This window comes from Micropterus salmoides, unplaced genomic scaffold (assembly GCF_014851395.1).
Source record: "Micropterus salmoides isolate LMB-PRFRI ecotype aquatic unplaced genomic scaffold, ASM1485139v1 Ms_hic_scaffold_16, whole genome shotgun sequence".
Classification (NCBI taxonomy): domain Eukaryota; kingdom Metazoa; phylum Chordata; class Actinopteri; order Centrarchiformes; family Centrarchidae; genus Micropterus; species Micropterus salmoides.
Window position 1 is genome coordinate 18,888,096 of NW_024040707.1, and position 22,048 is coordinate 18,910,143.

Consider the following 22,048-nt stretch of genomic DNA (forward strand, 5'->3'; position numbering starts at 1 on the left):
CTGATCCATGTTTTTCCTAAATCCTAATGTCTATAGAGATTTCAGTCTGAAATGATATTAATTGTATTCATTACATCTCTACATGTAGCTGTAAGCAATTATTACATCTTTGACTGCTGACTGGTTCTGTATTGAAAAAATATATAGCCTGCATCAAAGTCGATTCTTTGATGGTTTCCTATGTCATTATTTATCTGTTTTATAATATCTGTGGAATCCTCGCTTCATAAATTGAAGACACTGAAGTTGAAATGCAGTTGTTAACCAACAGCAGTACTTAAGAGGCATGGCCACAAGCAAATTGTTGCAGGAAGAGAGGCAGCTGGCAGCTGCATGCCCAGAGCAAATAAACAAAGGATTAGAATAAAAACAACATTTATTAATCCATTCAAAATGTCTGAATCGTGCAGATCCCCATCCTGCTGATTGGCTCAGAACATGGAATTCCACACGCTCACATGCAGCCTACATACTTTTAACCCTGGATTTATTCTCTCACCAGTCATCTCTTTTCTTCTCCCCCATATAGATGCACACAAAATATGCAATTTACTGTCGCTGGTCAAAGTTCTGGATCATGTTCACACAGCGGTGTTAGGTTTAATTTCTTTTCTCATATCTATTTGATATCCCTGTGTAAACCATCTGCGAGGTTCAGTGGATCAGGTCTGTCTTGACAAGCCTCCATTGACATCCAACTTGGCAGTGAGAATCACAGGTCTGACATTCAGCTTATTCATCTGTTTCTTCCACAGAATGACAAAGCACAAAGCAGCAATAGCTGCCCTATGAAAAGTGGTTATGGCTATCGTGCCGTGACCATATGCAAATTTTGCTATGATATGATTAATTAATTTGCCACTTCACACTTCATGCTTTGAGATTCCATAAACAGATTATGTCATCGACAATCTGTCTTTTGAAATGAACAAGTAAGTTGAAGTAAACTAGACACACATTCAATTCTGCACTTTCTAGCTGCAGGACTTACAGATCACTCAAAGACCACAAACTTGATCCCGCCAACAGCACTGTGTCCTGCCAAAGTGCCTCATAATTAAAAAAAAGTCTTCACCATGTTGATCTCACAGCTGTAGTTACTTCGTAAAAAGGAGTTTAATATCATGCAAAACATTTGATTATCTCCAAATATACCACCAGTAGCTACAGTTTTAGTTTAAAAGGAATTCATAACACAAAAGATGCAAAAAGACAATGTTGAAATGAATAAATGAATAGAGGGAATTCAACAGATAGATTAAAAATGTAAAGGCAGGACAAATGTAGAAATAAAATCACAAAAACAAACACAAGTGAACCTTTGACTTCTTGGGCTTAAAACAGAACTCCACTGCTTTAGCATTGCATTCTTATAACACTGTTGGCCTCACGATGGACAGATCAAAGCAGCAGGATCCAAAATATAGTCGCTTTTTATTGCACACATTCTTCTTCCTTGTTAAAACCTGGTGCCTACATTACTCACAATGCAATTTGGCCACCGACTGTTTGGGTGGAGATTTGGGTGTGTTATGCTGGCAGTGGCTAATGTAGTCTTGAACCGCTAGCCTCAAGCAGAGATGAGGATACACAGGGATACGCAGGTCTGATAAGCTCACTTACAAACACACATTTTTTTCAAACTTATAGTCTTCAGCCCCAACAGAAGCTGTTTGAGGGCAGTATACTATTTTTTTTCATGTATGCAGTACTCACCAAGACCAAGGATAGACTCTGATGTGTAAAATCAGTGGAGCTCCACTTCACTGCAACTGCTACTCCTCTACAATATCACTACTGCATTCAAAACAAGCCTGATATATCAGTTTTATTGACCATTGGTTTGAGATGTCTCTTGTGATCGCTGCTGCCACCTCAATATAAGAAGATGAATGGCCTTTCACTTGTGATGCTGAACATTGAAAAGTATATTGGGTTTTTTAAATCTACAGCAATGTGTCACAACACACGGTGAGCCTTTTTCAGTGGAACTACTTTCTTCCAAAGAAATAGTACCATGGTTAAAGCAGTTTTGTTGATTAGCCAGAGTAACAACATGGAAAATGCTGCTGCTGAGAGATGTTACTGTTGATTTTTGTAATTGAATTTTTCAATGCCGGGAACACCACCATCAAAATGTCCTTCACTTTCATTGCACTGGGCTGGAGGCAGGGAAGCAGGATAGATATATAGGATAGTAAAATGTGTGTATAAATAAAACCAAAACCATGTGTGATTTAGGTGAACAAACCCTATACATTAAGTACAATTCTATTGTAGTATAAATGAAGTAATTCTTTTTTCACCTGTGTGGCTCTGTTATAAGAGCATTAATGCTCAAAATGGAAGTGGAATGTGTTCTTTTCAGTGACAGGTTTGCGTGCAGTGATGTATGCTTGTAGCATTTCATTGAAGAGAGCTCTAAGCATAATGACAGTAATAGGGCCTTTGATGGAAATAAAACTGCACTTTATTGGAAAAGTAATCTCCAACAGTATCTTTTCCTGGTTATTATGGATTCAAACAAGTCGAATCCCAAATTCTTCATCTCTCTCTGTTGTTTATGAGTAGACTGACAGTTAATGATTCCCTCAGATGTTCCTTAACTTTTCAGTGCCGACTTTGTCAGGCCAGGTGTTGTTTTGTACCAACCTGTCCTAAAGGAAGACAAATGGCTCTGTTGGACTTTTTGTCCCTCTGAGTGAACATTTAGTTAAGCCTCATCTCTCTCTGTTAAGGTTTATGGTAGCCACATTTGTGGTCTTTGACAGAGTCAGAGATGAAGCCAAAGTCTTTGGACTGAAAAGTGAACTTGACTGAGTGACTGTTTTTGGATTTACTGGATTGTCTCCATCTTTCTCTTCTCCAGACAGAGGGCCCCTGATTGACTGCACAGCTGATTTTTTATAATTGTCAACACCTCTGTTCGAATAAAGAGGTCCCTGAGAAGAGTGAAAGGTCTTTGCAGAAGAGACTCTCTCAGAGGAAAACAGTTGTCATTTTATATTTCTGGCACAATACTGGGAACTGGAAATAAACACCAACATGTGGGAGAATGTCCAGCAAGAAAATCTCAGAGGAAAAGGTTGTCATAGATAGAGATATTTAAAGGTCTCAACATTCCTTTTAAACTTTAGTGCTGCTCTGCGACTGAACATGATGTGCAGGAGATGTTCTACCCGGAGACATATAAAAGTAATGTAACATGGGTTATTGTGTTACCAAATAAAATATTTTTCTGATGGTGTTGGTACATTTTGCTAACTTTGATATGTATCAAAAATCTGAGCAAACCATTAAATATGTCCCTGTCACACATTCAAAGTGATTTCCTTGTTTCTTTGTTGCCGCTCCTTCCACTTTCTCTTGCTCATCAGTTTACATGTGTAGCTGTTAAATGAACAAAGTGCATAGTGGATTCATTTCACTGCTTTACCACTGTGTGACGAAATGTCATCCAAGACCAGAGCAACCAAGATGATCATATTAGGGTGATTCTCAGGGAGCTCATAGCCCCACCTCCTCAGCGGCAGGACAGAATGGTTTGACTGAGGGAAACATCTGATGTGAATCTAGCATCACCGCTGGAGGAAATCGGCCAGGTCTTCTGACATCATGGGACAACTAGTGCCTGCTGGCCTGGGATCAATGGCTTTGGGCTAGACAGACAAACAGTGACCCATGGACATAGCAAGCTGTCTATCTGTATGTGTGTGTGTGTGTGTGCTGTTGGGGGGCACTGAATAGGAATGATATAATACTTGTAAAATGTCAATGAACCACAGTTTCCGTGTTAACTTCAGCTTTTAGGGAAAAAGTAAGAGGAAGCTGCAATTTACTTGTCAAAATAAATTTGGGTACATGGCCGATATTTGCCTGTTTGGTTGGATTTTTGTGTGTGTTTTTGTGCATAAGAGTGTGCGTCTGTGTGCATGAATTTATGAATTCATTCATTGTGTACACCTGTGAGTGTTTGTGTGCATGCTAACTGTATTTCCTTAGCATCACATGTGAGTATGTGTTGTGTGTGTGAGAGAGAGAGCCTTGACATTAAAATTTAAAGACAGCAAGTTTTTTTTCTTCTGTGCACTAACCTTCACTGCTCCGTGTGTACACCAAAGGCGTGACCCGCTGATGGCCCGGCTGACTCAGCCAATCGGCATTCCTGGATAGGTGTAAGGGCTCCTGTCCACTAGCAACAAAGGAGATGGAAGGCAACAGAGCACAAAACAGGGGACAGCTTTGAATAAAAACATGTGTGGCTATGAGTGACTTACACCAGACATTAATCAATTGCAGTGAGGGGACGTCCTTGTTTGTTTACCCTCTGCTCTCTCCTAGTCACACACACACACACACACACACACACACACACACACACACACACACACACACACACACACACACTTCAAAACGAGTTTGCACATACACATGCACACACACGCATACCCCACGTGATGTGCACATGCATATAAACCCAGTAGTCTAATTGTCCACCTACCTCTCTCTCATTCTCTCTCTCTCTCTCTCACACACACACACACACACACACACACACTTAATATGTATGTCTAACACCCTCCCTCCACTCCTGGCTGCACGCTCCACCCTCAGCCTTATAGAGGACAGGCTGGTTGACCCAGGAGGAGGGAATAGGAGGGGGGAGGAAGGGGGATGTGAGAGCAGACGGAGCTCGGATTCATTTCTGCTGGTGGTGCTGGAGGCACAGCACATTGCAAGAGCATATCGTGACGCACAAGGAGCCGGGACATGCACGGCTATCAAATGGATTACTCTGACATACACTTGTGAACTCCAACACAGTCAGCAGGCACACAAAGGACTTGCAGAACTTTGTTGTCACACAAGAAAAACTACCCGGTTTTGATGAAGACACACTGACGTTTTTGCTTGCGCTCTCCCTAATTCATCCAGGAGCTAGCTGATATTACACTGAGCACAGGGACCTGGATTGACAGCTGAAGATATGAATGTGATGATGAATTTCTGAAAGCTTCTTGTCAAAGAGCTGCACCACTGAAGTGGATCACAAGTAAGTGTCTTTTAATTTATTTACTCCGTGGAGCCTGTTTGATTTGATTTTCTAACATTGATAGTTATTTTTATACTGAAATTAGTACAAATACTTTTAATCATAATCCTTCACTTATTATTCTCTATTCACTAAGCACACTTTACAACCCTTTACAGGTATGTTGGAACATGTTCACTTTGTATGAATGGATTTCTTCACTGACTAATCTAGGTCATCTCTCTGTACATCTACAATATCCCAGGACCACACAAGATGCACACACGCAACTCAAGCTCTGTCTTCAGTATTTTACACTTGATTTTATTTTTGAAATTTTCTGTACAGGCTATTTGTACACAGAGTTATGTTGTCATCATCAGTATCATTAATCTTACTCTTTTGATTAGCATAACATTTATACTGTTAACGTAACAGTATAGGTCTTGTTTTTCTTGAAGAAAAATCTTTAAAAAGAAAGGATATTGAAAAAGAGGAAAACAAATCAAATGTGTTTACAATAACACTACACCTGTTTTGGAAATTGCACCTATGACTGAAGTGAATTAATGTATGGAAACAACAATATTTGGAAAATGTGCCGCATACTTTGTTGAAAAGAAGGCATGAAAAGAAGCTTACATGGCATTGATATATGATTTCTACATACAATTTTCCAGGTGTGGTCATCTGTTAAATCATTGAATATCACCTTCAATCGATTTGACAAAAAAAATAGACACATGAAACATTCAGCTTTTGATGAAGCAATGATTTTTGACTTACAGTGTGTATTTGTCAGGCCTGTCAGCCCTGATTTCAACATATGTAATATATGTTAACATATACAGAATGGCACGAGTATGCTTGATTGTAAATATTTTATGGCAGAGCCTAATTGAAAAGTCATGTGGTTCCCATAAGTTTTTCCGTGGATTAAAAGCTCAAGGGAACTGTCAGGTTGTTAATGTGATCTGTTCTAGCGTGTAATGTTAATGCGCTGTAATGGTGACGGCTCTTAATGCTTTGTCCCTCAGTCACAGAGACCAGAGCTAAACGCACCAAGAGAAAAGGACACGCGTGAGAAAGCTTACCATGCACTGACAACAAGGTGAGAGGGGACAAAAGGCGTATGTACTCACCTTGGGGTGCTCTTCTTTTATGGGCATGCGCAAGTTTGTATGTCTGTTTATTTGTGCATATGTGTGACTTGCCCTTATTTTAAAAGGCAAATTGAGACGATAAAAAGGAGACTCTGAAAAGGTCACTTATTTAGTGCTCAAAAGGTTTGTATAACTAACTACTTAAAAATATAAATGGAAATTAACAGTTTCTTTTCACAGTGAAGCAACGATCACAGCAAAATTATAATTAAATCTAAACAAAAGCCTATATCTCTACCGTCACAGCAGTTTGTCTTGTCAAGTCAACTCAGTTCAATTCAGTTTTATTTATATAGCACCCAATCATAACAGCAGTTATCGCAGGGCATTTTTCATAAAGAGCAGGTATAGACTGTACTCTTTGTGATATTATGTACAGAGACCCAACAATTCCCACCATGAGCAAGCACTTAGCGATAGTGGCAAGGAAAAACTCCCTTTTAACAGTCACTTTCCACTTTTGTTAAAGCATTTAAACTATTAAGGAAATCTCACTAGCTTGTAAGTTGAATCTCCAAATCACTCTTTGGCAAAATATTTTTTATGATTGAGAGCATGAAGCTGTTTGTATCAACCAAAATACTTTATAAGGGTTTTTCCATTAATCATACACTTCCTAATTTTTTTTCTTTGGCACGGTCTATAATATGCACAAAATGACTTCCTTGATTGTAGTCGCCATCAGGATAAATCATCATCATCATCATTACTGTTATTTTCATGGTCAATTTAGTCTGGTCCCTAACGGGGAATCATTTTATTGTGTTCATTTCATCATGTGGCACGGATCTGACCATATCAACTACAAACTTCCAGGCCTGTGTTAGCTGATGTGGTAACACTCAGGCCCATTTTCCACTCTTCAGAGGGAATACTCACATGTGTGACATGAAAAGGGCCCTGTTTTCTTTAGGGCACATGCTTGTTGGTGGTGTGCTGGTTAATGATACATGACAAGAAAAACAGTCAGTGGTCTTATGAACAGGATTTATCAGCGGTGATAAGGGGACTTGGACCTTCTTCCACACAGTGATTTCTGTCCACTGGCCACTGTATTATGGAAATAAACTCATGATGACGTTTGCAAATACAAAACTCAAGGAGTGCTGCAGCACATACACAGATGAAATGTGGGCAAGTAATGACTGTATCAGTGTGCAATGAGTTGTGGTTCCACATTATTAACATTTAATGGGTTTGGCAAGACAGTAAAAGAACAAAGTGTTACTTTTGTTTCTCCGATGGGCTGCGGTCTGCGGTAAAGAATATAGATTGAGTGACACACAATCATAGAGAGGAATAAATAATGGATACAGAGCTGTGAATCAGATTTTTAATGAGTACAGCAGGTGCCTCCGCAAAGTGAGATGCATAAATATATCCACCTGTCACTGAACCATTCAGATGGTGAATCTATGCTGAATGTGAAAGTGCCAATGGGGATCTAATTTACTCACATGTGGGGCTTAAAGAAAAAAAACATGGTCATATCTGCTTCATTATGCAGATGAAGTGCTGCACAGCCCCGCGAGTGGAACCACCTGACTCATCCAGATTGTTATTGTGAAAGAATCTATTGATTGGTATGTAAATAAAGTCTCTTGCAATACTCAGAAAAGCAGTATAAAATACCAAAGCTTAAGTATATCACATGGTGCGATCTAATACTGGATTCATATGTTTATTTTAAGTCATCTTAGGTGCAGATTGGGTCAGACCATTTTAATCCTGTTTCCTGCTGCTGAAGTCTATTAATGAGGATGATAATTATAATCAAACAAAATTAACAAGCATATCAGAAACAGCTTCCTCTGCCGGTTTGATCCTTAATGACAGGAGATGGTGGATTGGTTGGGACAGAAGGAGAGAGCTAGAGTGGGCGGATGAATGTGAAAAATTTGAGAAAATAACAGGACAGTTGAAGAAATAGAAAAGAAGAAGAAGAGCAGATTAGAGAGGGAAATTAGCAGCAGGTTGTTTGAATGTACACTAGACAGATAGGTCCTCATTAATCAGACTGTTCAAAGGGAACTAATCAAGGGCATGCACACACAAGACAGGCGAGCAAGTGATGGATCGTTCATTATGTTTGGATTATTGCACGTAGTGCTTAAACACCATGTCTTTCTCCCCACTGCTGCCACCACTAGTTCACCTTGGCTGCTAAATTGGCTTGAAATCTGCCGACCAAGTTCATCCTCATTGTCAGTGTCTTTAAATGCAAGTAAGGCATTCTGTGCATGAAATAGGTAGAGAAATGTATTTCTCTGCCACACAAGATACGGCAAGACAGAACTAGAGACGGGCAATGGTTTGTAATCAAAACACAATAGAGAGTAAGCACAGGAGGTTCAGAGTGTGCCTCATGTTTTCTACTTTTATTACAATTTCAATTTCTTGTTTTGAAAAAAAAGTTTCTATTCCTTTTTGACCATGACTAAAACCTCAACTTGGAGGGCCATAGCAGCTGATTTTTTTTGTTACTTACTAAATTTGAATGTACTTTGTCTGCTACTCCAGATATCCATTGTATTCCACTCATTTTGAATAAGTTATGTGAACCTTCAAAGTTTGCAAGGATTTTTGTCAAAGCTGCGTTATTGTGAGCTGCAGGCATCATATCAAACTGTCCTCAAACTGCATTACCAATATGCAAGCAACACTGACAAATATATATATATATATATGTATTAATAGACTTGATGTATTAATAGACTTGATTTTCACTGTGGCAGATTATGCAATATACAGTCAAGTCAAGCCTGCATGTTAATGTTCATATCATACAGAAAATAATGAAAAACAATGACAGGTTTGGGCTGTAAAAAAAATTGCCCCCCCAAAAATCTTACACTGTATAATAGTAGAGCCTGTATTGGCAAATGATCCACAAAAATGAAATATATAATGAATAAGATACTGACATTTGGAAACATCCTGGTATTGTTCTTAATGTGTACAATTTGTGTTGTGTTGTTTAATATGAAGAGTATTAGTTCAAAATTGTTTCACAAACTCTCCAGCTGACGAACAAGTGAAGTCCATGAGTCCAATTCACAGGCAATCTTGAAATTATATGCTTACATGGAATCAGAGTTATGACCAAAGTATCCTTTAGGCTTGAATTATTTTGAATATTTGTTACATTATTGTCAAAATGGCCAAATGAGTAATTTTAACCAAATAACACCGTTGTGATTATTATTTCCTGCCAGAAATCTATTTCTTTAAAACATTTGGCACTCAACATGCTTTAGGATTGTTTAAGAGGACTATGACACAGACAGTGTCTAGTGATGATGTAGTTTGTCAAAGTAAATGACCAGGTAGCTATAATGTTTTCTTGCGCACTTTAATTACCATGTGCCTGTCGTCCCTGAGGCACTGTAGACTTGTGTGCAGGAAAGCGGTATAGGATGGAGAGGACATGAAAATATGTGCACACCAGTTTGCATCTGGAGAGTAAAGCAAGGGAGGCTCCATCATTAATCATAGTGAAGTAAAGGGAGGAAGCAACATACTGCATTAACTACTAAAAGCTGTGTCTACAGTCCATCCAGCACAGAGAGATGGAATAATTTGTGCTTAACATTAAGTCGATCAGACAGATAGGAATGCTGTGCTTGTGTTATTAAAGAGAGCAAAGCAGAATACATTTTCAGAGACAGGGGTATGTAACGGAATACATAAAATTACCTCCAGCACTTCTGCGGGCAATGTTTACCTTTTCTATGTTAAATTTAGGGAATTTCCTCTGAGGACAGAGATCATCAGTGCCAAACTTTTGAGCTATGCATGGGTCTCCTGTAGTGGAGCCATTGAGCAATTTGAAGACAATCCATCTTGATTTCTTGGATGCACAAGCCATGCAAATGAGACATGAGCATATTTGCAGAAAATACTTGTGTCCTTCAGGAGTTCAGGAAAACAAGGGCAAATCCAGAATTGATCAGAACAAGACTTAGAGATGAAGAAATCCTCTGTGAATCCGTTCAGAAGGAAATGCCTCACATGCGTTCCCATATACTATGATCAACACATAAGTCTTGACACCATTAAAGAAGGTTCTTCATACCAACTATTTATCCTTTTATTTCATTTTATTGAGTACTATTTGGGGAAATTATTTTGGTATTACTGTAATACTGTGTGGTTCCTTTGTCATTACACCTTTTCTTGAAAAAGCATACTTGAAAAAGGGATTTCACATCAGAAATTAGTCACATGGGCAAATATGCATAATGGGATTGTATGGAGGTATAAAGGACCACAGCACCGCAAAGAATCCTCTCATCAATGATACTGTAATTACAGAGAGGGGTACAAGGCTCCTCAGGTCCTGACAAAGAGAGGCCTGGATATTCCCTGATAAAAAAGGTCTTGTCTAAACCCCTAATTTAAAAAAATTACTTGAAAAGGAAAACATAATAAACAGATAATAAGAAAGTACTCAACTAGCTTTGATCCAAAAGACCTTTGGAGAGGGCCGATATTTGAGTAGAATTCCAAAGCAGAGTTAGAGGAAGGTAATTAAAGTTTGACTTGGTTTAGCCATTTATAGCAGCGTTGAGTTCACCTGATGGGGACGCAGGTGATTCACTCAAACCAAAGACTCGTCGTTTGACTTAAGAGAAATGGTTCCACTTGGATTCTCTTCCTTTGACTCATGTCCCTACCTTCGTGCTGGGTGGAGAGGTCCAGCTGGCCTGGCTTGTCATGCATTCATCTGAGCACATTCCTCTGGCAAAGCCAGCATGTAACGCTTGACAATATGTTCAGCTGTGTTATCTCACACACTCAGCAGCAGCGGCGTTGTTAGCCCTGGGCATTCGGGGCTATAGCCCCGGATGTTTTTTGAAAAGCCCTGGCTCTCAGAAGGATTTTTAAAAAACAAACAACAAAAAGCCGAAAATTTTACTTTACTCGATTAACTAACATTACGTATGCTGAAATTAACTTGTGTGGATTTGTGGTGAGGTTAATCACCTGATAGGCAGAGGAGGCATTATACATGTTTCATTTCAAAATCTATGTTTTGTCCCCCCCTCTTTCCTAATGTAAAGTTTTATTTCGCATTGCCTTTCTGGCTCAGGCGATTTCAGAGCTGGCTCATATAGGAGGCGGTTTACTAAGTGACCAGTCAATCACTCACACACTCCACATCAGTCGCGAACAAAATGTAGCCTGTAGAAATGTTGAGGGAGGCCAGTGCAGCAAAGTGCCCCAATATTACATATTAATATTATTTCTTTTGTGCTGCTGTTATTTCTAGCTGAAGGCAGCAGTGATGATGTCTGCAGCAGGGGTGGGTACATCTAATGTACTTTTAATTTTGCTACATTTTCCATTCATACCTTTTATAACTTAACCAGTCTGTAATATGAATGTTGCTTCATTAACTGAAATGAGCTGTGATCCAGGCTGTGTGCGCAGTAAAGCGTTGGTCGGGCGCTTGTCACAGTCACAGAGCTGGGCAGATGCAAACATTTCGAAAATCAGGCAAATATCTTTTCAGTTTAAGGCTTTATTGTTCTACTAATACAACTGAAATCCAGTGAACGCACACCATGGCACTGCAGCCTGTGTCGCTCTTTCACAAGTCGTCAAGTGAAAAACTTTCACTTTCCATTAACGGCGCATTAAAAGCGTCTTTAGTCTCTGCATAGCAAATGAAGACTACACACTGTAAGATCTATGTCAGATGATCACTGCATTGACTGAGATATATTAAAAGTGTCCTGTGGACATTAGCCTGTTTCTTTTCTTCACACACTCTATCTATTTGTTTTATAGCAATGTCTGACGGTGACTCCATAAACAGAATGTCACTCACATTTATTTTTCGCACAGCTTCCTCTGTATGTAGGTTTACCTGCTTCACCAACGAGCTGCTCTGGTGTTACTGCCACAATAATTCTTTGCATTGTGAAGATTATTTAGATACTTCAGGAATAATCACATTGTATTGGCAACCTGTGCAAGCAGTTTGGTTGGCTACATCTCCATAATAAAAGGCACAGGTAACAAACGTTGGTGGGCAGCAAAAGTGATATTTTAAAGTGATCTTATCAACACCTTCATGGAGATTTAAAAAAGAAAATAATTGTAGAAATAGCTAAATTACAGATAATCAGCTTATTCACTGCATTTGCAGGAATATTTTATTGGGCTACTTAAAAACTCATCAAGTTGCCTAGTCTAGACAGTCCATTTTTACTCTGATAGCCTATCTTGACCTTTCCTCATGTGGACGCATAGGGTTGTGATCCTGCACAACCAAACATGCAAGAATTAAATCCCCACACTACCATGGATAGTAGTGGTGTAATGGGTTGCAGAATCTGTGGTATGGATCCCTTCCACATGGTGCGGCACGCAGGTGGACCGCGGATTGATTTCAAAGTTTATGATGATTTATCCTGTTTGACCTCTGAAAATATCCTTTATTCTGGAAACGTCAGAGAACCCAGTTAGATTCTGAATGTGCAGAACTTTGAATATGAGCAGAAAACCTGCTGAAACACAGGAGCTATAAAGTCCCAGAGTTTATAACTGAATTAAAACTCACGCCTGCATGTGTGTTGATTCAGCAGTGATGATATTAAAAGTTGATCTACAGGAGAAACATATCTGAAAGCTGAGAGCTGCTCTGCATTATATTCTATTACAATTTTAGATTTTGAATTGTTTTATTACACCTTTATTAAACCAGAAAAACTATTTTTCCAAGAGTGTCCTGGCCAAGGCAGGTGGTAGAACAATTTAAGATGGGAATACATTTTTTTTATTTTTTTTTTATTTACAAGGTCATAAAATATCAAAATGTTCTTAAATATTCACCACAATTCAGCAACAAGGACAATCAAACGAGTAATCAGTCATAACATCTGAAGGCAGAATTGCCAGCCTTCAAGTCATTTAAAAGCAACAGTGAAACAAAGATACAGCCCCCTGCGGGCTACCTGAATTTTGTGTGTCCCTTTACATAAATAATGTCCACAATAAATTGGTGCAGAAAAACACCAGAATGCAGGAAATTAAGTGTTTAACACTCAAAAGACCCCCCGCTTCATACTGTCGGAGTTTTGTTGTTATATAATTTGATTTACACACGTCACATTACAATTTAGCAGACATGACACAGTTAACAGTGTTGTTGTGAGTTTTTGTTGTGCCGTATAAGTAGAGGATGTTTACTGTTGCTTTACTGCTTGGTGGAGGGTCAATTATTATGTGAAGATATGAAGTTTTATGGGCTGGGCTAAGCCCCCAATGTTTCAAGATCCTAAAAACGCCCCTGCTCAGCAGTGAGTCCGGTATTACAAACAAATTGGCCATTAGGTCTCAGTGGAGTAGTGAGAACAACACTTAATGTCTTCTTAGTCACACTTAATTGGACTACACTGTCACCGTAGTTTTCCTCCTATTTTTAGAAGTGGAATGTCCACCTAACCTAACCTAACCACTCCTTGCACATTAGTCAAAATAATACTCAATGCTATCAGTCAACACACACTGTGACAAGTAACAGGACATAGCCCTCTTTAGAGATATATATTTGGCCACCCACTGTTTTCTTATCTTATCATCCCCTTTTCCCAAATCTCTTATTTGACCTTTTCTGGGCTGTTTTTGTTCTTTGCTTGACCTTTGTCCACACTGCCTTCATCACTCTTATTCCATCTTCCTTCATTTTTCATCCCAGACATTCTTCTACGTGCAGTTTATTTGACCAAGGCTGCCCCCTGCATCTCACGACTCTGTTTCTTAAATTGTCATCTCATTCCTGTCAACTTTCTGTTCTTTTGAGCCATTTATTTAAAGCAAAGGAAAATAAACATGAAATTTATTGAGATCAAGAGAGAGTGTGACTGGGGGAAGAGAAAAAAAAATGCCCGGGTGTATGAATAAAAGTTAGAGGGGGGAACAAAAACAGGGGGGAACAGGAATGTATGGGGGTAAGCATGGGATGAGAGCGATTATGAGAGCGGAGGTGAAGGAATAAGAGGGGTGGGAGAGAGGGGAAAGCTGTCAAATCAACCTTGAGAAAATATGAAAAAGAAAATAAACCTTGCTGGACTTGCGTCAAACAGAACTGGAAGCTTTGAGAGCTGGACAAACAGACATGCTGAAGACTTATTAAAAAATTGGAGCCCCAAAACACAACAACATTCACATGGCAGCACGATTGGTACAGTCTTTCATAACTTTAAGTCAAATTTAATAAAATTACACAAAATAAGCTATTTTTGTGTATTGTGAAAATGAACAGATGCACCAAAAACAAAGAGCCCCTGTGATTAATCTCTGCATCAACATGTGTCTTAAATAAAAGACCCAAGTGTTTTGGTTTTTGATTCTCAGCGGTGCGATAAGGAAAAAGAGCAAAATTACTCAGCTGACAAATTTGAGGGCAATAAGAGGAAATTAAATAAAGAGGCCAGACATGATGCTAATATTGTCACAAAGAACAAGTAAATTGTTTGTTGATAAAAATGTGCTCTTGGTTAAAATCTGAGCATAGACAGTCTCATGATCTTGCACCAGTTTGACTCCTGGTGACAATTTTGCGCAGAGCATCGTTTAAACAAACCAGAAACAACAACAGATTTTATTGGCTTTCCCGCAAACAGTTTGTTTGTCTTTCAGGAATGGAAAGCATCAGTGTGGAAACGGACTGGGATGGGTTAGCCCTCTCCTCTCTGGTCGCCACAGGAAGAAACAACTTCTCTTCCTCGTCCCTGTTTGTCTCTGAGCTGAACTCCCTCAATACTTCTCACAGTGGGGGATCCTTCTTTGGGATCTTCCCTGAGAATGGTTCCTTCACCACGCCTCACACCCTGCCCCAGCCCAGGATTAGGGACCTGGGCCTGGCCCGGGCAGAGATAGCAGTGCTCGGGGTGGTGCTGGCTCTTACCACCCTGGGGAATAGCTTTGTGCTGTGGGTGCTGCTGAGGAGGAGGAAGCACAATGCTCCGATGCACGTGTTCATGGTCAACCTGTGTGTAGCTGACCTGGTGGTGGCCTTCTTTCAGGTTAGTTCACAAGTTACTTGAGATCACTGCTGGAATGTTTAGTGTGAGAGTGGGCAGAATAACAGTCAAACTTTCACATACAACAGCAATGCAGCATTCATCACGTGAAAAATGTTGCCAAATTATTGTTAAATGGGACACTGTACATTGATCAACATTCAAACAAAATGTAAATGTACTCGAGTTAGCTACAGGCTACTTTTCATCGGCATTCCCTTTGCCTGATGTTGTTAGGGATCCTAAAATAATAAAACTAATACAATATACAATTGTTGATAATTACATTGTGTTAAAAGCATAAACAAGCCATTTCTCAACATTACCCTGAAATGAGTAATAGGATGGGATAATGTTGATCATGGTACTGAGTTCCATTGATGCTCATAAGTAAGAGATGGCCTGGCTAAATGTATTATTTATTTTTAAACTTTTCTTCTTGCTGCATTATTCCAATTTGTTTATTATTCATGCATTAATTCAGGTAGCAGCAACTCGCCTTTTAGTGGGTAGTAAGTTGGTAATAACATGTGTTTAAGATGACATATAGTGCAAATTGCATAGATGGTTAGCTGAACTTGGTTGTGTAGCTGATTTTGTAACTTTGGTTTAGAGTATTAATGTGATTGATGGTATACTGTCTGGACTGCTTAGCTACAAAACTGGCATTGGATTCAGTGATAATAAATTCAACAGGTGTTTCAGCTACACTGTTTCAGTTACACTTTGTATGTGGCAAGGCTTGTCCATAGCAAAAAATAGAAGACCTTTAAACATGGCTGGTGTTATTTTATATTTTTCTCATTGTCAACACATCCAATGAGAAGACCAAATCCAACAATGTGTTAGTCAGTCGTTCAATACTTTGTGACCTTCCCATCCTATCTGTAGAAAGCCCTTAAGTTCCTGGTAAAGATGTAAATCTTTCAACATTACTCACAAACATGTACTTTTATCATTTAACCGACTGTAATTTCCTGGGCACATTGCTCAAACAGGAGTAAAAATTATGATGTATTATTACTATTATTATTATTATGATTTTCTGTGGAGCAACTGCAGGAAAGTGTATGTGTGCCTAAGTCAAAATAAACTGCAACGCCCATATTCATGGTAATTAAGGAACATGTCATGCAGTGTGCAATGGCCTGGCTCTTTAATGTTGATGAAAATTTGGACAACAATGGTACAATAGAGAGATAAGCTATATATACTTGTTAGCCTGATCAATTCATTGATGGTTTTGGGCTTTATATTTTCTTTGTTGACAATGAGAAAATATAGAATATCCCCAGACTTGTCCTTTAGTGTTTCTCTTCTACATTTCTAAGGGCCAAACTAGAAAAAATGCTCCAATCTGCTAGGAGCCACTGTTATATAAATACATTGACTCTTTTTTTCAATCTGTGTCCAGGTTCTTCCCCAACTAATATGGGATATCACAGAGAAGTTTCAGGGGCCTGACTTGCTCTGCCGGTCCATCAAGTACTTGCAGATTGTGGGCATGTTTGCTTCTTCTTACATGATAGTTGCCATGACAGTAGACCGGCACCATGCCATCTGCTGCCCATTGCAGGCCTACCGTGGTGGAGCAATGTCCCGCTGGAACACCCCTGTCATGGTGGCCTGGGGCTTGGCACTATTCCTCAGCATACCACAGGTAGGGAGGGGCGAACACACATGCAAACACAACCTCACACACAGACAAAAACACATGGCGAAATAGGAAATGAGACCTCAGCGGGTATTCACACCCTGATTTCTACAGTAGAATTCAGTAGGTTGGCCTATTTTTAGCCTAATGAGGTCACTGCGGTTCAGCAAACTGAAGAGGAAACTGACAGTCATGTCTATGGGTGTGCTAACCACCCTTCTTTTGTTCGGTCTGGTCAGGTGTTCATCTTCTCTCGCTCAGAAGTGGCTCCTGGAGAGTACGAATGCTGGGGTCACTTTGCTGAGCCGTGGGGGCTGAAGGCCTACGTCACCTGGATGACTGTGGCTGTCTTCCTCCTGCCTGCCCTCATTATTACCATCTGTCAGGTAATACTGGTTGTACTGGCTGGAGTCGCAATCTCTACACCATCCACAAAGACCATTATCCAATACTGAAGCGTATGGCATGAATGAAATTGTGTTTTGTTTTCATGGAGGGCGCATTTGGCATGCATTGTTCAGTACTCTTTGGAGGACTGTGGTTGGTATTATGTAGCATCCCATAGTGGATAGGCATTCTGGGCTGTCTCCCATCAGCCCTACTGCTCTATTTAGGGAAAGATATTTCCAGGGTCCAGTTATTTCCCCTAATTAACACAGCACTTGGAGGACCACTGCTGTAGCGTCTGCACAGAAAATCTGCCCACTCTGAGAACCTCCTGCCAGGAAGTGGAATGTACTAGATCTCAGCCAAACATAGAATCCCTGACCTTTTTTCATTATCGGATTTCAAATTGAGAGGCCTCTTTAGACACTTCTTCTAAGTATGATGTAGTTTCTGCAGAAGGAAGTTTGACTCAACTAAATATCAGTGTCTAAATTTGTGCTCTTATAAAACTATTTTTAAATCTTAAAAAAAGGCAGAGGAGCAATGGTTGGCGGGTTTTTTTATGGTTGCTTTTCTGATTGAAACAGAGTTTAGGAATTGCATAAAAATGTCAGACATTTTGTTTCGTTTTAAATTTCCTGTCACAGTTCAAGCAGAAATGCAAACAAGATTGTCTGCAAAGAGCAAAGACAAGCATCTGCATCTTGTGTATGCCAGTCGTAAAACTTAATTCATGGGTCTTTGAATGGTGGAGTGTGTTGTCACACTGCTACCCACAGAACACTGTGCTAATTCTTGAAAATATCCTTATTTTTCAGATAAGAATCTTCCGAGAGATTCACAATAACATTTACCTGAAGTCAGAGAGGATGGTGATGGCTGAGTTGAAGAAGAATGAAATCTTCTTCCGCTTCCAGCCTTTTAAGAAGGAGGAAGAGCGGGCCAGGGAGAGGGGGAGGAGGGCGTCTGGAGGAGGGGGCAGGGACGGGAGAGGAGGACAGCTCTTAAAGGGTGTGAATAACAACCCTCACAATAACACCCATAACAACCAAGTAGGCGAGTGTTACAACTATGTATCATCCGCTATTCACTACAACAGCTGCCGTGGTGAACATGTGACAACAACATCGCCAACACAACAGCAAACACTGAGCGGCTCAGATTGCCAGGAGTCCTACACGTCCTACGAGCTGGCCTCAGGCTCACCCCCCTGCTCCCTTGACTATGCCCCCCCTCACCCTCCAACCATTCCGCCTCCAAGCATCACTAAGGCCATGTCCAAGACAGTGAGAATGACCCTGGTCATCGTGCTGGTCTATACTATCTGCTGGTCACCTTTCTTCATCGTCCAGCTTTGGGCGGCCTGGGACCCCAACCCTCCAGACCATGGTCAGTCAGATACATGATTTATACTTATTCACGATTCACCTGCAATTCACCCTCAAAAAGCAACAACAACAGACACTGGGTAATAATCATTGCCAGTGAATCACTTAAGTTGTTTTCTTCAGATGGATTGATCATCCTTAGCCCAGTTTATCCATTTTAATTGCCCTAAATCTGTTTTGCACTACAGGCAACCAAAAACAAAACAATCGGATCTGGTTTCTAACACCTACTTCTGATCAATACTGTTGTCCAGCTCATCAAGTCTGAACATGATATCACTCATTATTCCAAGATAACCTAACTGCAGCTCAGATGTGGTAACAGTTAGTGAAATACAAGGTCAAAAACAACATTTGTTTTGACCAACAATCAGAAACCCCTGGATGACATCTCTGGCCACTGTACATTTTGGCACACAAACCTCATCTGTTGATGTCTTTACTGGCAGCCGGTGATGGAGCAAGCAAGGCTAGTGTAGCCTTAAGTTGTGGCTGAGCGGGTGTCCTCTGATCTGAAGCTGACGACAAATATCAGAGGCCAGTAAATTACCTGTTTATATCCCCTGCTGATTTTGCAACACAGCCAGATGTTGATATTTCATCAGCAATGATCCGTGCCAGCAGCTCGCACACATGCTCAAAATCACAAGCAGACGCACGCAGCAATGCATGTAAGCTTGCACACATACACACACGCATGCAAGCACACATGTGTATACAACTATGCAAACATATGAATGAGTCCTTACTCCAGCTCCACACAAACACTCCCACATAAGCGTTTGTTCCTCTATTCCCATGGGGACATATCATTGACATAATGTATTTCCTAGCCTATTACCCTAACCATAACCCAATTGTAACCTGAATCCTAAAACCCAAGTCTTAGCCCTCAAAAGCAGTCTCTACCCGTGGGGATTTTTGTCCCCATGGTGACACAAGTCCCCATCAGTTAGTGGGCATTCAGGTTCAAGTCCCCACCTAGAAAAAAACATGAACACACACACACACACACACACACACACACCACACATCTTATCTTATCTTATCTATTGTCCTCAATTGGCCGCTTTGTAATAAGCATGTTTTAGTTATTACATAAAATACTTATTAATAGCAGTAAAAAAAAACTGGAAGGGGAAGTAGGTTGGATTTTGTCCCTCTTGGATATTTACAGTTCTGTTGCTATTCCGGAGGAAAATTAAAACAAAAATCCTGAATGGTTTATATTCAACCTGAATAATTGTTGTCCATATTGATGTTTGTTTCATAAGAGAGAAGAGAACAATGTGCAATCTGTGATCATTTGTCCCTAGTTGGAAGAATATTTTAGCTCACAAACTGTACATGTGAAAATTTACATTTTTATTTGTGTATATGTACTCACTGTATGTAACATTTGTCTATGTTTATGCACTTGTCTTGTTAATGTGTGTGTGTGTCCTCTGCAGGAGTGGCATTCACAATCCTGATGCTGCTGGCCAGTCTGAACTCCTGCACCAACCCGTGGATCTACACAGCTTTCTCCAGCAGCGTGTCCAGAGAGCTACAGAACTTGCTGCACTGTCGGTCACGACCTGGTCGTAGGGGCTCACTGCCCGACGACTCCACCACCACACACACCTCCACCACCAAGGACAGTCTGTACTGAAAGAGGTAAATGAGGCAGAAACAGATGCACAGAGACATGTTTGAAAAGACATGCAGGGGTGCACACAAGCCCGTTGCAAGGACGTGCTGTTGCACACAACTCCGCCGCCACCACCACCTCAGTGTCACAACATGTGAACGGAGAGCGCTGACCTCTGCCAGATGTTTCCAATAACAAAGGACAGCTGTACTGTCAGCAGGACCTCTATCTGTAATCACCTGTCCACTGCACTGCAGCAGTGAGGAAGGGTTTCATTGAAGATGTCAACACCATTTTATGAAGGCCCTGTGGAATATACTGTACAGTGACAGTCAGTGACAGCTTTTGCACGGAAAATGGCCTTGAAAGTAAAGAGATATTCACCTCAGCTGCGGTTGACCCTGTGCATTGATTGAATATGAGAAATGAGAAAAAGCCTTGCCCTGCTCAGACAGAGCAGAGCCACAGGAATGCAAGGGATGGATCACTGTACTGATGGACTTACGGCACGCCTAATCTACAAAGCAGCAGCCAAAGCTATGGGTGTAGAGAAAACAAAGCAGCAGGGAATTAGAGAGAGAGAGACACATACAGACAGCAAGAGAGAGCAAGACTGCTGTTAGACTGAGAACAGACAGGAGATGACATGGATGTTACAGCTGCAGGAGTGGACCTGAGAAGGCTCCAGTCAAAATCTAATAATGTGAACAAACTTTGTTAAATCAAAGAAAGTGGATTAGGGATGAATGCTTGAGGCTGAATTCATATTCACTCAAGAGGAATCTGGTTCCAAAGAACAATAGTGATTTGTTAGCAAGATGGATGGAGATTCACTCATGAGGATGGTGCAGTAGAGTCAAGACACTGCCCCACAAGGAACTGGAATACCGTGGTTTAATAACACAGACAAGAGGAATGATTGTCCTGGAAGAATACAAATGAGTAATCCAGGTTTCCGCAACCAACCGGGACACAATTATGTGATTGTATTTCTTACAAAGACAGCATGTGAGGTACACAAAATTACCTTCCTGTCATGCTGAAAGAATGAAATGAGAACATTAACATCAAGGAAAAGACAGGAAGAAAATAAATAACAACAGCATTCCATGTACAGTGATGAACAACGTCAAGTATATTTATTGAAAATGTAAGGCACATTACATATCATTAGATTTTGTGTAAGATGAACGTTGAATGTAAATCATACAATTGTAATGGTCCGACGTGTTTAGTAGAAAACAAGATGTCAAACCAAAGATTTTTTTTATAGCTTGACAGTATAATCAATTCAGGTCTTAATGGTTGAGATAATACAAAGCTTCAACAGACAAGACATATTACGTGTATAGAGAAACTACTGCACATCATTTAGACTGCATGTCAGTTGAAGAAAACTTCAGTGAAAATAATCCCAGTCTTACCAAGTGCCTATAGTATCAGTAGACATGAAGAGGGGTCTCCCTCACTGGATTAATCTTTGAATGATGACCACCATGTTTTTCTTAGACAGCGCAGCCACCAGAGCAGGGATCATGGTAATGTTATATCACACCATGCGTTCTTTTAATATTTTATTTATTGTTGTATAAATGAAAATATACATATATTTTAATTTCCTGTTATTGTCTTATGTTCATGTACAGTTTTCATATCACATTTTCTCTGCATTAAGAGCAATGTATTGTGCCCCTCAACTGCATGACAGAGTAAAAATGGTAATGTTATGACATGTTTTAAATAAAAGTTTATATAAGCTGTT

At 40.1% G+C, this 22,048-nt stretch overlaps 1 protein-coding gene across 1 annotated transcript; it reads left to right on the forward strand.

Moving 5' to 3' along the window:
* Window positions 1-4,632: 4,632 nt before the first annotated feature.
* Window positions 4,633-22,048, forward strand: avpr2aa (arginine vasopressin receptor 2a, duplicate a). Its single transcript, XM_038723533.1, has 7 exons — window positions 4,633-5,053; window positions 6,070-6,143; window positions 14,845-15,230; window positions 16,642-16,887; window positions 17,121-17,267; window positions 18,087-18,657; window positions 20,108-22,048. The coding sequence occupies exons 3-7, from the start codon at window positions 14,847-14,849 to the stop codon at window positions 20,305-20,307; spliced, it is 1,548 nt and encodes a 515-aa protein (XP_038579461.1). The 5' UTR covers window positions 4,633-5,053; window positions 6,070-6,143; window positions 14,845-14,846; the 3' UTR covers window positions 20,308-22,048.

Excerpts from the sequence above, each read along its gene's own strand:
- avpr2aa (XM_038723533.1), top strand. The coding sequence starts at position 14,847 with ATGGAAAGCATCAGTGTGGAAACGGACTGGGATGGGTTAGCCCTCTCC. Across the intron at positions 15,231-16,641 it reads TGGTGGTGGCCTTCTTTCAG|GTTCTTCCCCAACTAATATG; the intron begins GTTAGTTCACAA and ends ATCTGTGTCCAG. Across the intron at positions 16,888-17,120 it reads TATTCCTCAGCATACCACAG|GTGTTCATCTTCTCTCGCTC; the intron begins GTAGGGAGGGGC and ends CGGTCTGGTCAG.